The 14,647-nt window shown below is 51.8% G+C and overlaps 1 protein-coding gene across 1 annotated transcript; it reads right to left on the reverse strand.

The window, feature by feature from the left end:
- Nucleotides 1–664: 664 nt before the first annotated feature.
- Pif1 (PIF1 5'-to-3' DNA helicase) lies at nt 665–12,119 on the reverse strand. Its single transcript, XM_042687772.1, has 12 exons — nt 11,593–12,119; nt 9,573–9,745; nt 9,349–9,474; nt 9,076–9,229; nt 8,849–8,963; nt 8,644–8,750; nt 6,045–6,184; nt 5,650–5,756; nt 3,899–3,986; nt 3,626–3,771; nt 1,718–1,909; nt 665–1,093 (listed from the first exon to the last, which is right to left on the reverse strand). Exons 1-12 carry the CDS (start codon nt 12,117–12,119, stop codon nt 1,037–1,039), a joined length of 1,932 nt encoding a protein of 643 aa, XP_042543706.1. The 3' UTR covers nt 665–1,036.
- Nucleotides 12,120–14,647: the final 2,528 nt, after the last annotated feature.

The raw sequence follows: 14,647 nt of genomic DNA on the forward strand, positions 1-14,647 counted from the left end.
AGGTTGAGACTCTTTTTTTTGGGTCCAGTCATGGGGCCTGAATACTGGGCCTGGGTGCTGTCCCTCAGCTCTTCAGCTCAAGACAAGCACTCTACCACTGAGCCACCTCCCCAGCCCAAGGTTAAGACTCTGATCTCCAATTAACCAATTAACCTCCAGGAAACCACCAGGAAACTGGAAGTAGAGTTGACCCAGAGTTGTAGAGTACAAGCCTGAAGCAAAAGAGCTCAGGGACAGTTCCCAGGCCCTGAGTTCAAGCCCCATAGCAGACATAAAAATAAGAGTAGATTACTTCTCTTCAGATCAGTTGTTATAAAAAGTGAGGTTTGGCCAAGCACTGGTGGCTCACGCCTGTAATCCTAGCTACTCAGGAAGCTGAGATCTGAGGATCTTGGTTCAAAGCAAGTCTGGGCAGGAAAGCCCACGAGACTCTTATCTCCAATTAACCACCAGAAAACCAGAAGTGGTGCTGTGGCTCAAATAGTAGAGTGCTTCCTTTGAGCTGAAGAGTTCCAGGACAACACCTAGAGTTCAAGCCCCATGACTGACAAAAAAAAAAGTGAGGCTTGCTTCTCTTCTTTGCATGCATGCCCACCAGAGCTGAACAGAGGCCAATGCCATATTCTTGAACCTATAGAACATTGAGCTTAATTCATCTCTTTTCTTTATAACGTATCCAGCCATAGGGTATTCTGTCACAGTAATGTTAAACAGACTAAACACAGTCTGTTAAGAGAGGCCAGATACTGCTCCCAGAGAACCTGTCTTCCCTGCCTCCTCCTCCTCCTGCTGCCCAGAGGGACTGGTGTTCAGGACCCTTGGCTCTGCCCTCTGTCATCATTCCCAATTGGCATAGAGAAGATTACAGAGGATTACACTGGAAACAGCTCACCCAAGATACAGGGGAGAAACTGAGGCACAGCTAACAAGTAGTTGAGAAGCAATGTCCCTTAACCCTGTCAGAAGGCAGGATCTCCCTGAGAACCCTTAAGGCATCCAGAGTGTTTGGAATCCATCTTTGTCTTCTATGTGAAGGTCACAGGTTTGGGTCCAAGTTCTCTTGGTCTGAGGCTGCTTCATCCTCTGGAGACTCCTGTATCAGAGGCAGAAAAGCAAGTAAAGACTCTACTGTCCAAAGGCCACAATCTGGAGGCCCTCCTATATACCAATACTCAGAATTGTTTGTGTGGGGGGGTGTGCGCCAGTATCGAGGCTTGAACTCAGGACCTGGGAGCTGTCCCTGAGAGCCACAGCTTCACTTCATGCTAGAGATAAGAGTTTCATGTGGAGCTGAACACTGGTGGCTCACACCTAGAATCCTAGCTACTCAGAGGCTGAGATCTGAGGATTGCAGTTCAAACCCAGCCTGGGCAGAAAAGTCTGAGAGATTCTTATCTCCAATAACCTACTCAGAAAAAGCCAGAAGTGGCCCTGTGGCTCAAGTGATAGAGTCTTAGCCCTGAGCACAAAGAGGCTCAGGATCAGTGCCCAGGCCCTGCGTTCAAGCCCCAGGTTCGGCCAAATAAATAAATAAAAGTTTCATGGGCTTTTCTGCCTAGGCCAGCTTTGAATCATGATCCTTAGATCTCAGCCTCCTGAGTAGCTAGGATTACAAGGGTGAGCCACCAAGGCTGGCTTTGCTATGCAGTATTCTTCTGTCCTGTCACAACTCCCAGCCTCTCCCATTCACAGGGCCCACCATTGGGTGACCTCTTACCAGACTGAGACCCCTGCGCTGCTGTAGGGTAGTATAAAAATGTAGCACGCGGGGATCACAGCGAACCACCATGGGGTCAAAGTCCAGCACACGTAACCCTTGTAGGCTGCGTGCCCGGGAAAGGGCCACGTAGGCTTGACCACTGGCAAACACACGGCCCAGAGAGATCTCCACACAGTCCAGAGACATGCCCTGAAAAATGGAAGGACAGAGATGGATCCAGATTAGCCTGAAGTCTCTTGTGCCCACCTTCACCAGCCAGCTACAGCTCCTGAGGACCCTCCCCTAGTCTAGCACGTCTCCAGGAGGGCTGGGAATGTGGCTTACTGGTAGAGTGCTTGCTTAGCATGCAGGAAGCCCTGGGTTCAAATCCAGAAGTGGTGCTGTGGCTCAAGTGGTAGAGCACTAGCCTTGAGCAAAAGAAGCTCAGGGATAGTGCCCAGGCCCTGAGTTCAAGCCGCAGGACTGTCAAAAATAAGAACAGCTCAACTGAACCTGAGGGGACCAGGGGATACAGGTCTAGGATGAAAGGTAAAGGGCTGGAGCAGGAAAGAAGGGTTTAGGCTCTGGGCCTGACAGATGGATGTGCAGCTGCATTCAGGCTTTGCCTCTCACTACCCCAAATTCCCTGGGATAAATTCCTTCACTCTTTCTATAAAGTGGGCGTGGTTTAATTAATACAGTTACAAAAACTTGAGATGGGGAGAGAAGGAGGTGGTTATTATTATTATTATTATTGCCAGTTGTGGGGCCTGAACTCTGGGCCTGGGCACTGTCCCTCAGCTCTTCAGCTCAAGGCTAGTGGTCTACCACTTGAGCCATAGTGCCACTTCTGGCTTTTTCTGCTTCTGTGGTGCTGAGGAACCGAACCCAGGGCCTCATGCATGCAAGGCAAGCACTCTATCACTGAGCCACCTTCCCAGCCCAGGAGGTGGTTTTTGCTGGAGTGGGCACTTATTTTGCTTATTTGCCAGTCATAGGGCTTGAACTCAAGACCTTGACACTGTCTCTGAGCTTCTTTTGCTCAAGGCTAGCACTCTACCACATGAGCTGAGGAATTGAACCCAGGGCCTTATGCATGCAAGGCAAGCGCTCTACCACTGAGCCACCTTCCCAGCCCAGCTTTTTTTTTTTTTTCCTCAAGTCTGTTAGTCTACTATTTGAGCCATAGCTCTACTTCTGCTTTTTTGCTGGTCAATTGGAGAAAAGAATCTCTGGGCCGGGCGCTGGTGGCTCACGCCTGTAATCCTAGCTACTCAGGAGGCTGAGATCTGAGGATTGCAGTTCAAAGCCAGCCCGGGCAGGAGAGACCGTGAGACTCCTATCTCCAATAAACCATCAGAAAACCAGAAGTGGCGCTGTAGCTCAAGTGGTAGAGCCCTCACCTCTAGCTGAAGAGCTGAGGGACAGCGCCCAGGCCCAGAGTTCAAGCCCCAAGACCGACCAAAAAAAAAAAAAAAAAGAATCTCTGGGATTTGTCTGCCTAAGCTAGCTCTGAAACTTGATCCTCAGATCTCAGCCTTCTGATAGCTAGAATTATAAGCACAAACCATTGAGAACCAGCTAATCTAATCTGGAACTTTCTTTCTTCCTTTCTTTTCTGTGGGTTGTGGGGTCTGAACTCTGGACCTGGGTGCTGTCCTTCAGCTCTTCAGCTCCAGGCTAGCGCTCTACCACTTGAGTCACAGCGCCACTTCCAGCTTTTTTCTGCTTCTGTGGCGCTGAGAAATCAAACCCAGGGCCTCATACATGTCAGGCAAGCACTCTACCATGAATCCAACCTCCCAGCCCTAACCTGGAACGTTCTATCCAGGACAAATTCATTCCCTACCCATAAGGCCTTCAAACCTTTCTCTCCAACCTGTCTCCCTCAGTGTATTTTGCACACACTCTACACTGGGTAATCACCTGGCTTTTGTGGATGGATAGTGCCCAGGCCAGCTGGAGGGGCAGCTGCTGCCGGCTGAGGAAGTGGCCCCCGGTAGTCTGCACTGTCCAGCGCTCTGCGTGGATGACCTCAGTGACTCCATACAGGAACCGTACCTGGGGCAGCCCTGAGGAAAGCATGATCAAGTCAGACCTGCCTGAGAGGGTAGGAATTAGGGGCCCCTAGCCTTTTCCTCCCCACGTTTACCCTGTAGGGTTGCTCTGCTGGAAATCTGAGCAGCACCCTTCACTCACCTCTTCCCTCTGCCTCGAACCCCACTACCACCCCTCGGGCGCCATTCACCAGACCTCGAGACACTGCCAAGTTCTTCACCAACATCACCTGCAGGGGAGGAAGTAGAGAGGGGGCCACCCTGGATTGGGCTCATCCCCATTACTTCTGTGACTCACTGTGACAAATGCGTGTGACAAACCCTCTTGAGACTCTCTTCCCTTTCTGTCAGAGGTGGATTGCATTTGCTCAATCAATACCTCAAGGTGGAAAAGGTATGTCACAGGGCTTCAAAAAGGGTCAGATTGTGGGGCTGGGAAGGTGGCTCAGTGGCAGAGCGCTTGCCTTGCATGCCTGAGACCCTGGGTTCGATTCCTCAGCACCACATAAAGCAAAAAGAAAAAGACCGGAAGTGGCGCTGTGGCTCAAGTGGTAGAGCACTCACCTTGAGCTGAAGAGCTGAGGGACAGCGCCCAGGCCCAGAGTTCAGGCCCCACAGCCGGACCCAAAAACAAACAAACAAAAGGGTCAGATCGGCTGGGCACTGATGGCTCATTCCTATAATTGTAGCTCTTCAGGAGGCTGAGATCTGAGGATCACAGTTCCAATCCAGCTCAGGCATGACATTCCATGAGAATCTGGTTTTTTTTTTTTGGGTCTGGTCGTGGGGCCTGAACTCTGGGCCTGGACACTGTCTCTCAGCTCTTCAGCTCAAGGCTAGCGCTCTACCACTTGAGCTACAGCACCACTTCACTTTTTTCTTTTTGCTTATGTGGTGCTGAGGAATCGAACCCAGGGCCTCAGGCATGCAAGGCAAGCACTCTACCACTGAGCCACCTTCCCAGACCCCTTCCATGAGAATCTTATCTCCAATTTCAACAAGAAAACTAGAAGTGGCACTATGGCTCAAAGTAGTAGAGTGCTAGACTTGAGCATAAAAGCTCAGGGACAGCATGCAAGCCCTGAGTTCAAGCCCCAGGACTGACAAAAGAAAAGGGTCAGGCCTATTATGGGGGCTACAGGTCTTAAGAGATGGTTTCTAGGTGCCAGGCGCTGGTGGCTCACACCTGTAATTGTAGCTACTCCAGAGGCTGAGATCTGAGGATTGTAGATCAAAGCCAAGCCAGGTGGGAAAGTCTGTGAGAAAAAGTTGTTTTTGTTTATGTAGTACCAAGGAATCGAACCCAGGGCCTCATGAATGCTAGGGAAGCACTCTACCACATTCCTAGCCCTCCCTTAGCTTTTTCCTCAAGGCTAGCGCTCTACCACTTGAGCTACAGCTCCACTTCTGGCTTTTTGCCAGTTAATTGGAAATAAAGAGTTTCATGCACTTTCCTGCCCAGGTTGGATTTGAACTGCAGTCCTCAGATCTCAGCCTCCTGAATAGCTACAATTACAGGCATGATCCACTGGCAAGCAGCTAGGGAGGGAGGTTTTTTGTTGTTGTTGGTCGTGGGGCCTGAACTCTAGGCCTGGGCACTGCTCCTCAGCTCTTCAGCTCAAGGCTAGCACTCTACCACTAGAGCCACAGTGCCACTTCCTACTTTTTTTTTTTTTTTTGCTTGTCTGGTGCTGAGGAATTGAACCCAGGGCCTCATGCATGCAAGGCAAGCCCTCTACCACTGAGCTACCTTCCCAGCCCAGGAGGGAGGTTTTGATGTGGTCACAGGTCTCCCCAGTCGCTACAGAGAGGCCTGGGCAGAGGGGTAATACCAAGAAGTACTTAAGAAGAACAGCCCAGGCTTCTAGGATCTAGATCTTGCTTCCCACCTACCTGGGCCCCTTGCTTTAGCTGAAGGAGCCGGCTAACAGGACACTGGGCATCCAAGGTCCGGGCTAGCTCAGGATCACTGTCCACAGCCTCAAAGCTATGTACTTCACCTGGAAAAAGAGAGTTGGGAAAACATTATCAATCACTGGCTTGTGGTTCAGCTGCCAAAAGTACATATTGGGCCAGGGCATGGTCTGAAGGCCGCTCAAGCCTAGCAGAGGCTTTGCAGTCAGTTCACCATATCTCTTGGGGACAGTTATAGTTACAAATGTCAGGGTCTTTCTGGCCACAGAGGTCTGGAGGCTGGTTATGCAAATGAGCTCATGAGTCCACCAGCACCTGGGAGGAGGGGCCCGTACCTGGCCCCTCCCAGCTAGAGGGGCCAGCTTGGAACTTACCTGGCAGCTCCTGCAGCCGCCTCTCATTAGTTAGCGCTACATCATCTTGGTGAGTACAGAGTCTCGTGGCCACAATTCCGTCTCGCCCCACGTTGTGGGCAGCTGTGGCTCTGAGCTGGCGGGTGACCTCATCGGAGCACCTGTGGAAGCTGGATTGTCAGAGCTTTCTGTATACCAGAGAAGGTGGGGGACTGGGGGAAGGGGGAGCAGTATGGCCTGAGCAGCAGGCTATGAAACCAAAATAGAGTACCACAGAAAGATGGTACCCTTAAGGCCTGCCAACTTGGCCCTTCTTTACTTGGACCCCAGATATGATAAAGGAACATGAGTTAGGGGTGCTAGGTTGTGATCCCAGGGGTGCCCCCTTTCCTGGATCTGCCCCTGGGAGAAGCTAGCTACCCTTCCACCACTGTCCTTGAGGACTGCTAGAGAGGATGAGTGTAGGCCAAAGGACCAGCAAAAAAAAAAGGGTTTCAGGGGCTGGGAAGGTGGCTCAGTGGTAGAGCGCTTGCCTTGCATGCCTGAGGCCCTGGGTTCGATTCCTCAGCACCACAAAAGCAAAAAGAAAAAAGCCAGAAGTGGCGCTGTGGCTCAAGTGGTAGAGCACTAGCCTTGAGCTGAAGAGCTGAGGGACAGCACCCAGGCCCAGAGTTCAGGCCCCATGACTGGACCCAAAAAAAAAAAAAAAAAAGGGTTTCATGGGATTTTCTGCCTAGGCTGGCTTTGAACCATGATCCTCCAATCTCAGCCTCCTGAGAAGCTAGAATTACAGGTAGGTATGAGCCACTGGCACCTTGCTTTTCTTCTTCTTGGCATGGGGCTTAAACTCAGGGCCTGGGTGCTGTTCCTGAGGTTCTTTTGCTCAAAGCTTATGCTCTACCACCTTGAGCCATAGTTCCACTTCTGGTTTTTAGGTGGTTAATTGGAGATGTCTCACAAATTTCTTACCTGGGCTGACAGAACTGGGTCCTCATATCTAGCCTCCTGAGTAGCTAGGATTTCAAGCATGAGCCATTGGCACCCAGCTTCTAGCCTCTAGTTCTATGTTTTTTGTTTTTGCCCTACCTTGGACTTGCACTCAGGACCTGGGCACTGTCCCTGAGCTTCTTTTGCGCAAGGTTAGTACTCTACCACATGAGCCACAGCATCACTTCCTTCTTTTTCTGCTGATGTGGTATTGAGGAATCAAACCCAGGACTTCGTGCATGGTAGGCAAGCACTCTACCACTAAGCCACATTCCCAGCCCTATTTCTATGCTTTCTGTGTGTGTTGTTGTTTGGAGAGCATGTCCCATTATTTATTTAACCTAAACTGGCTTCCAATTCTTCTTCTCCCCTCCTACCCCCCAAGGGTCTGGTACTTGAGCTCAGGACCTGGGTGCTATCCCTGAGCCTCTTTGTGCTCAAGGCTAGCACTTTACCACTTGAGCCACAGTGCTACTTCCAGCTTTTAATGAATAGTTTATTGGAAATCAGAGTTTCACAGATCTTCCTGCCTAGCTTCAAACTGCAATCCTGAGACCTCAGCCTGTTGAGTAATTAGGATTATAGGCCTGAGCCACCAGCACCTGGCTTGGCCTGAAAATTAAAAAAAAAAAAAAATTTATTGTAAAAATACTATACACAGGGGTTACAGTTACATGAGTAAGGTAATGAGTACATTTCCTATTGCGCATTGTTGCCTCCTCCTTTGTTTTTTTGGCCTGAAATTCTTAATCCTCCTGCCACAGCCTTGTAAGTGTTGGGATTACATATGTGTTTCCCTGATTGGCACCATAACACTTTTATCTTGTGCCAGTCTTAGAGCTTGAACTCAGGGCCTGGGCCTTGTTTTGTTTTTGTTTTGGTTTTTTGTTTTACCAGTCCTGGGGCTTGAACTCAGGGCCTGGGCACTATGCCTGAGCTTCTTTTGCTCAAAGCTAGTGCTCTATCACTTGAGCCACAGTGCCACTTCCGGCTTTTTATGTTTATGTGGTGATACTGAGGAATCGAACCTAGGACTTCATGCAAGCACTGAGCCACATTCCCAGCCCCAGGGCCTGTTCTTGTCCCTGAGCTTTTTTGCTCAAGTCTAGCACTCTACCACTTTAGTCACAACTCCATTTCAGGCTTTTGGTGGTTAATTGGAGATATGAGTCTCACTGACTTTCCTGCCCAGGCTGGCTTCAAACTGCAATCCTCAGATCTCAGCCTTCTGAGTAGCTAGGATTACAGGTGTAAGCAACTGGTACACAGCACCATAACACTTTTTTTTTTTTAGTTGTTGTTATGGGGCTTGAACTCTGGGCCTGGGTGCTGCCCCTCAATTCTTTCAAGGCTAGTGCTCTACCACTTGAGCCACAGTGCCACTTCCGGCTTTTTCTGTTTATGTGGTGCTGAGGAATCAAACCCAGGGCCTCATGCATGCAAGGTAAGCACTTTATCATTGAGCCACCTTCCCAGCCCACCATAACACTCTTGATTACAGTACTGTGTCTTCAGTTGGCCATGCTCTACCTATACACCCTGCTTCTGACCACAAGCATCTCTCCTTTTGCTCTACTCCAACACATGCTTGCATCTTCCTCCCATGGCCTATTCTCTATTCTCCATAGCCCACCTGCCCAGCCTTATGGCCTGCAGCAAAGAGATGAAAGTCTGGTCTGCCTGCCTCCACACCTCAGTCAACTCCAGGGTCACTGGCACACATCTCTTCCAGCTCTTGGCCTGGTGAGATCAGGGGTAGGGGAAGATCAGGGAGCACAATAGAACTCTCCCCCCATACACACACACACAGAGGACAGGCCCAGGAGTTGAGTGCACACCTGGAAACAGAACTGAGGGCTCTGAGAGCCTTTGGTCACTGGCGGCAGCTGCAGGAAATCCCCACAGATGATGAGTTGGATCCCACCAAAGGGCTTGTTCTGCTGCCGAACGGCTCTGGAAGGGAGCAGGGAGATGGGGGTGGGGGGTAGGGGTGGTGCTTTAGAAGCCAGGTGGGCAGATCCCTCTAGATTCTTCTTCTATAACTGCCCTTGCTGCAGGAACTGACCTGGCCACGGCCTCCAGCTTGTCAAACAAGTCAGCCTCCACCATGGAGATCTCATCAATGACCAAGCGCTGGCAGGTCAGCCAGCCTTGCCGCACACGGGGCCGCTGGGCCAGGGCTACACACTGAGCCAGAGGAGCCTGGCCTGAGCCAATACCTGTGAATCACACTATTCAGCCTGGACTGAAAGATCCCCGAGGCTTCTGATGACCCTGATCTCTTCCTCCCTCAATCCCCTTTGCCCTGAGTTCAAGCCCAGGGGTTTCCCCTATTTACCTGCAAAGGCGTGGAGGGTGGTGCCCCCAATGTGGCAGGCTGCCACCCCAGTGCTGGCAGTGGCCACAGTACCTGTTGGGGGCAGTGAGCCCAGGATACGCTTCAGCAGATAGGACTTCCCGGTGCCTGTGCAGAGGACAAAGTCAGAGCCACCCGCTTGCTCTTCCATCCTCCCCTGCCACTGCCCTCCCTCCTCCCTTCCCCCCACCCCTACCCCCTATTACCTGCGCTCCCAGTAAAGAAAACACTCTGGCCTTTCAAAACAGCCCTCAGCACAGCAGCCTGTTCCTCAGACAGCTGTGGCTTGGAGCGGGGCAGGCTCAGCCTCTTCACAGGCAGAGGCCACTTTGGGGTTTCCTGGGAGGGAAATGAGGGTGTCTTAGAGCCTCCTGCCATCCTTTGGGTGTGTGTGCAATGCACACCTGGTGTTCTTTCTTTGTCCCTTTTAAACACTTATTTGTTTGTTTACTATTTAGGGCGAGTATTGGGGCTTGAACTCAGGGCCGCACACTCTCAACTCAGCTTTTTCTACTCAAGTCTGGTGCTCTACAATTAAGCCACAGCTTCACTTCTGGCCGTTTGGTAGTTAATTGGCATGGACTTACCTGGCCCAAGCTGGCTTCGAATGGTGATCCCCAGATCTCAGCCTTCTGAGTAGCTAGTATTAAAAGTATGAGCCACCAGCACCTGGCCCTCTACCATCTGTTAGCTTCACTCCTTAGAACTCTTGGGCAGCTCTGGTTCATCTGGAGATCTTGTTAGAAATTACTGAAGTCCAGGTCTTGCTTGTGCCCTGAAGACCCCTAGTGTGGATCTTCCTTCAGCTTCTTCTCCTGAGATCCTTAACCATTCTGATCCAGTCATCCAACTTACCTTCCTACATTATCTTCCTAGCACAAACTTGTCTCTCACCCAAGCAAAACCCTGCCTGAGTTGGGCTTCAATAGCTCATGCCTATAATCCTAGCTACTCAGGAGGCTGAGATCTGAAGACTGCAGTTCAAAGGTAGGCTAGATAGGAAAGTCTGTAACACTCTTATCTCTAATTAGCTAGCAAAAAGCCAGAACTGGAGGTGTGGCTCAAGTGGTGGAGCACCAGCCTTGACTAAAGATGTCAAGGGACAGCACCCAGGACCTGAGTTTAAGACCCAGTACTAGTACACACACAAGAAAGGAAGAAAGGAAGGAAGGGAGAGTGGGAAGGAAGGGAGAGAGAAAGAGGAAGGAAGGAAGGAAAGCAGGAAGGAAGGAAGGAAGAGGAAAAAAAGAAAAAGAAAACCCCACTGGGTGCCGGTAGCTCACACCTGTAATCCTAGCTACTCAGGAGGCTGAGATCTGAGGATCACAGTTCAAAGCCAGCCCAGGCAGGAAAGTCCGTGAAACTCATCTCCAGAAAACCGGAAGTGGCGCTGTAGCTCAAGTGGTAGAGCGCTAACCTTGAGCTGAAGAGCTGAGGGACAGCGCTCAGGCCCAGAGTTCAAGCCCCACGATGGACAAAAAGAAAAAGAAAACCCCTGGCTTTTCTTGCCCCATCTCTAGCTATCTCTAGCTTCTCACCAGCTTAGTAGCAAGCCATAGTTGATGACTCACCTGTCCAGTCCACAAACACTGCCAGCCCCATCTGATATTTTTCCAAGGGCACTATTGGCTGCCAGTGACACTGCTGATTCCCTCCAAAGCCTTCTCCCTCTGAGCCTTCTTACCTTCCTACTTTTTGTTCTGAAAAGTCCCTTTTCCTGGCCTCTGTTTTTGTCTTTTAATTTGGCCTGAACCCTCCCAATTTCAGCGTTTACACTAGAGACCCACAAATGGCTTCTATATATTCAGATGTTCTCCCCCACTCCCCAGCATCTGATGGTTTAAGAATCATCAGCAGGCTCACGCCTGTAATCCTAGCAACTCAGGAGGCTGAGATCGGAGGATCACAGTTTGAAGCCAGCCCTCCCTCACGCCCCACTCTTGGAAAGTCCCTGAGACTTTCCTTTGGCTGTGGCTCACATTGTAGAGTAAAAGAGCTCGGGGACAGCATTTAGGCCCTGTGTTCAAGCCCCAGGACTGGCACACACACACACACACACACACACACTGCCAGCAGTGCCTTCATACCACCAAACCATCTTCCCCAATCTTGGATCACTTCCATCTCAGGAAGGCTCACCAACCCCATGGCGACACCCCACCCCACCCCATCCCCGCGTTTCCTGTCCTCACCGGGTCGGGCTTGTCCACCGTCCCAGATTCCGACGGCTGTTTCGGCTTCACCGACCCAGTGGACGGAGCCCGGGAGGCCGCTGCACGCCGCATCTCCTCGGGCTGCACGGGGCTGATGGTGATGAAGTCTCGGGGGCGCGGGCCCAGCAGCTGCGCGCGGGCAGAGGCGGGGCCGGGCCCCGGGGCGACAGCCAACTTGAGGCTCAGGGTGCGCAGGAAGCGGCGCAGGCGATCCGGGGGACAGTCGGAGAGCAGCAGCTGCACGGTGCCCGCCCGCGGGGCGCCCTCGACGGGGATCCGGAGCGTGCTGCGCCCGGCGGCGGCGAAGCGCGTGAAGAGGCGCGCGGAGCGCAGGGGGAAGCAGCGCGGCCGGCCCGCGGGTCCCGGCGCCCGCAGCCGCAGCATCAGCTCCCGGCGCTCGTTCCGACCCAGGCTCAGCTCCGCCGTGCGCAGGGCCTGGCGCTTCCGCGGCTGCCCGCCCGGGCTCAGCTCCTCCACCGCCACACGGCACTGCAGCTCCGCGTCCTCACAGTCAGCCGTCGTCCCGGTGCCAGACACCATCGCCGCCGCCTGGGCAGAGAAACTGGGGGCCTGGGGGTGTAAATCAAGGATGGTGTGACGGTCGCCACCCAGGCTGTCACTGTTTAACACCAAGAGGCCACGGTGACAGGAGGAAAAAAAAAAAGAAATGCTCCTGGAATAACAGAAAACTCAGGAGGCTGAGATCTGACCATCGAGTTTGCAGTTCCCTAGTCGGTGGGACTCTTAACTTCCAATTAACCATCAAAAAAGCCGGAAGTGGAGCTGTGGCTCAAGTGATAGAGTGCCAGCCTTGGGGAGGAGGGGGAGGGAGGGGGAGGACGCTAAGGATCAGAGCCTAGGCCAGGAGTTCAAGCCCTGCAGACCTGCACTAACGAAAACGAAAACACAATAGGCGGAGCGGTGGGTGGGCGTGGCCAAACGCTGTCAGGACTGGGGTTACCCAGCAGGGATAAAAGGGGGTGGGGTGGGGTGGGGGTGGGGCTTGCGTGTTTGTAGACTTGCGGGGCCAGCGTGGGAATCGTCGGGGTCCACTCACCCGGAAGCAAGGGGGAGTCCCCAAGGTGTCACGTGTGTTCTGTCCTCCAGGTACGTTCACAGGTTTGTATACAGCCGGTCAGGTCTCGCTGTCACAGCAATGGAAACAGGCTGGGCTAGGCAAACTCTTTTTGGCCTTCCTAAGCCACAGGGCCAGTGGAGTGTCATGGTCAGTATGATTCCCATGCCCCGGTGTTTCCCACCTCCGAAGTGGGGAGGGAAGGGCGGGGAGAAGAGAAGGGAATCCATTGGGAAATCCCGGGCCCTGGAATCCGTTGTGTTACCTTGGACCCACCCCACTCCCTCCATAATGGAGGGAACCCCCAGAAGAATCAGGTTGTCTGCCTGATCGGACATGAACTCACCAGGGATGGCGTTCCGAGGTGTAAGCTTACTCGAGCCGGCAGCACGCCGAAGCTGCAAACCCAGGAACTTTCAAATTCTGGGCTAAGCAAATGAGCCTATCACCGGCCGGGTCTTTAAATCATCCAGCCAATCAGAAGAGGGGGGCGTGGCCAAGGGCGTGTCCAGTGTTTGTTTCCGACTCTCGCAGCCGGGATTGTTCTGGGTGCACCACCCGGGAAGGGGGTCTTTACCACGGTGATCCAGCGTGCGGTTTCCGATAGACCGGTGAGCGTGCTGGGAGGAAACGGGCTGCGGCTGGGCAGCGCCAGGTATAAAGTCACCCAAAGCAGACTGAAGGTTGGAGAACCATTCCAACACGCTCTTTCTTGAACCCGCTGAGTCTGTCCTAGGGGAAGAGCTGTCTCTGATCTCTTTTGCTGTTTCTCCTCCCTGTGTCATTGTTGACCAATACGCAGGCCACCATAAGGACCTGCCCAGTCTGCTCCTCTGTCAGTCCACGGACTGGACTCTTCCCACCATTCACTGCCCTTCGAAGGATCATTTTATGCTTTTTGTCTTTCCCATCTGCTAAGCTTCTTATTACTCATTGCAACTGATCGCTCAGATAATTTTATTTATTTGCTTATTCTTTATTTTTAAAATATTTTGTTATTATAATAGGTGATACACCGAGAGGTTACAGTTAACTAAGACAGGTAATGAGTACATTTCTTTTTGGACAATGTCACCCCTTCTCTTGCTTTTTCCCCTCTTACTTATTCTGGTGGTAGGATCCTGCTATATAGCCCAGGCTGTCCTTGGATTCTTGGGCTTTAAAGATCATCCTCCTTCAGCCTACCGAGATGCAGGCGTGAGCACCCATTCCAGAGAATTTTCTTCTCCATCACTATAGTTTGGAATTATGTAGCTGGACAAGATCTACAGGTAAGTCCAGCCACCATAGATTATTTTAATGTGTGTGAGGGTAAACTCAGGCTTAGCTGTTTCTGCTCAAGGCTGGCTGTTAGACCACTTAAGCCACACCTCCACTTCCCCCTTTTTGCTATTTAATTGGAGATAAGAGTCTCTCAGATTTCTCTACTCTGCATATTTCAAACCAAGATTCTCAGATCTCAATCTCTGGAAGAGCTAGAATTACAGGTATGAGCTACTGGCTCCTGCTGCACTTATTTTTCAAATGAGGCAAAGCCAAGGCTCAAAGAAATTTTACAGGGTGCTGGGAAGGTGGCTCAGTGGTAGAGTGCTTGCCTTGCATGCCTGAGGCTCTGGGTTCGATTCCCCAGCACCACAAAAAAAAAAAAAAAGCCAGAAGTGGAGCTGTGGCTCAAGTGGTAGAGCCCTAGCCTTGAACTGAAGAGCTGAGAGACAGCGCCCAGGCCTGGAGTTCAGGCCCCATGACCAGACCCAAAAAAAAAAAAAGAAATTTTACAGGGGGCTGGGAAGTTGGCTCAGTGGTAGAGTGCTTGCCTCACATGCATGAGGCCCTGGTTTCGATTCCTCAGCACCACATAAGCAGGAAAAAAGCTGGAAGTGACACTGTGGCTCAAGTGGTAGGGCGTTAGCCTAGAGCTGAGGGACAGCACCCAGGCCCAGAGTTTAGGCCCCACGACCAACAAAAAAAAAAAAGTAAGAAAGAAAGAAATTTT

This window comes from Dipodomys spectabilis, unplaced genomic scaffold, assembly GCF_019054845.1.
Source record: "Dipodomys spectabilis isolate Male_0828 unplaced genomic scaffold, ASM1905484v1 ptg000108l, whole genome shotgun sequence".
Taxonomy (NCBI): domain Eukaryota; kingdom Metazoa; phylum Chordata; class Mammalia; order Rodentia; family Heteromyidae; genus Dipodomys; species Dipodomys spectabilis.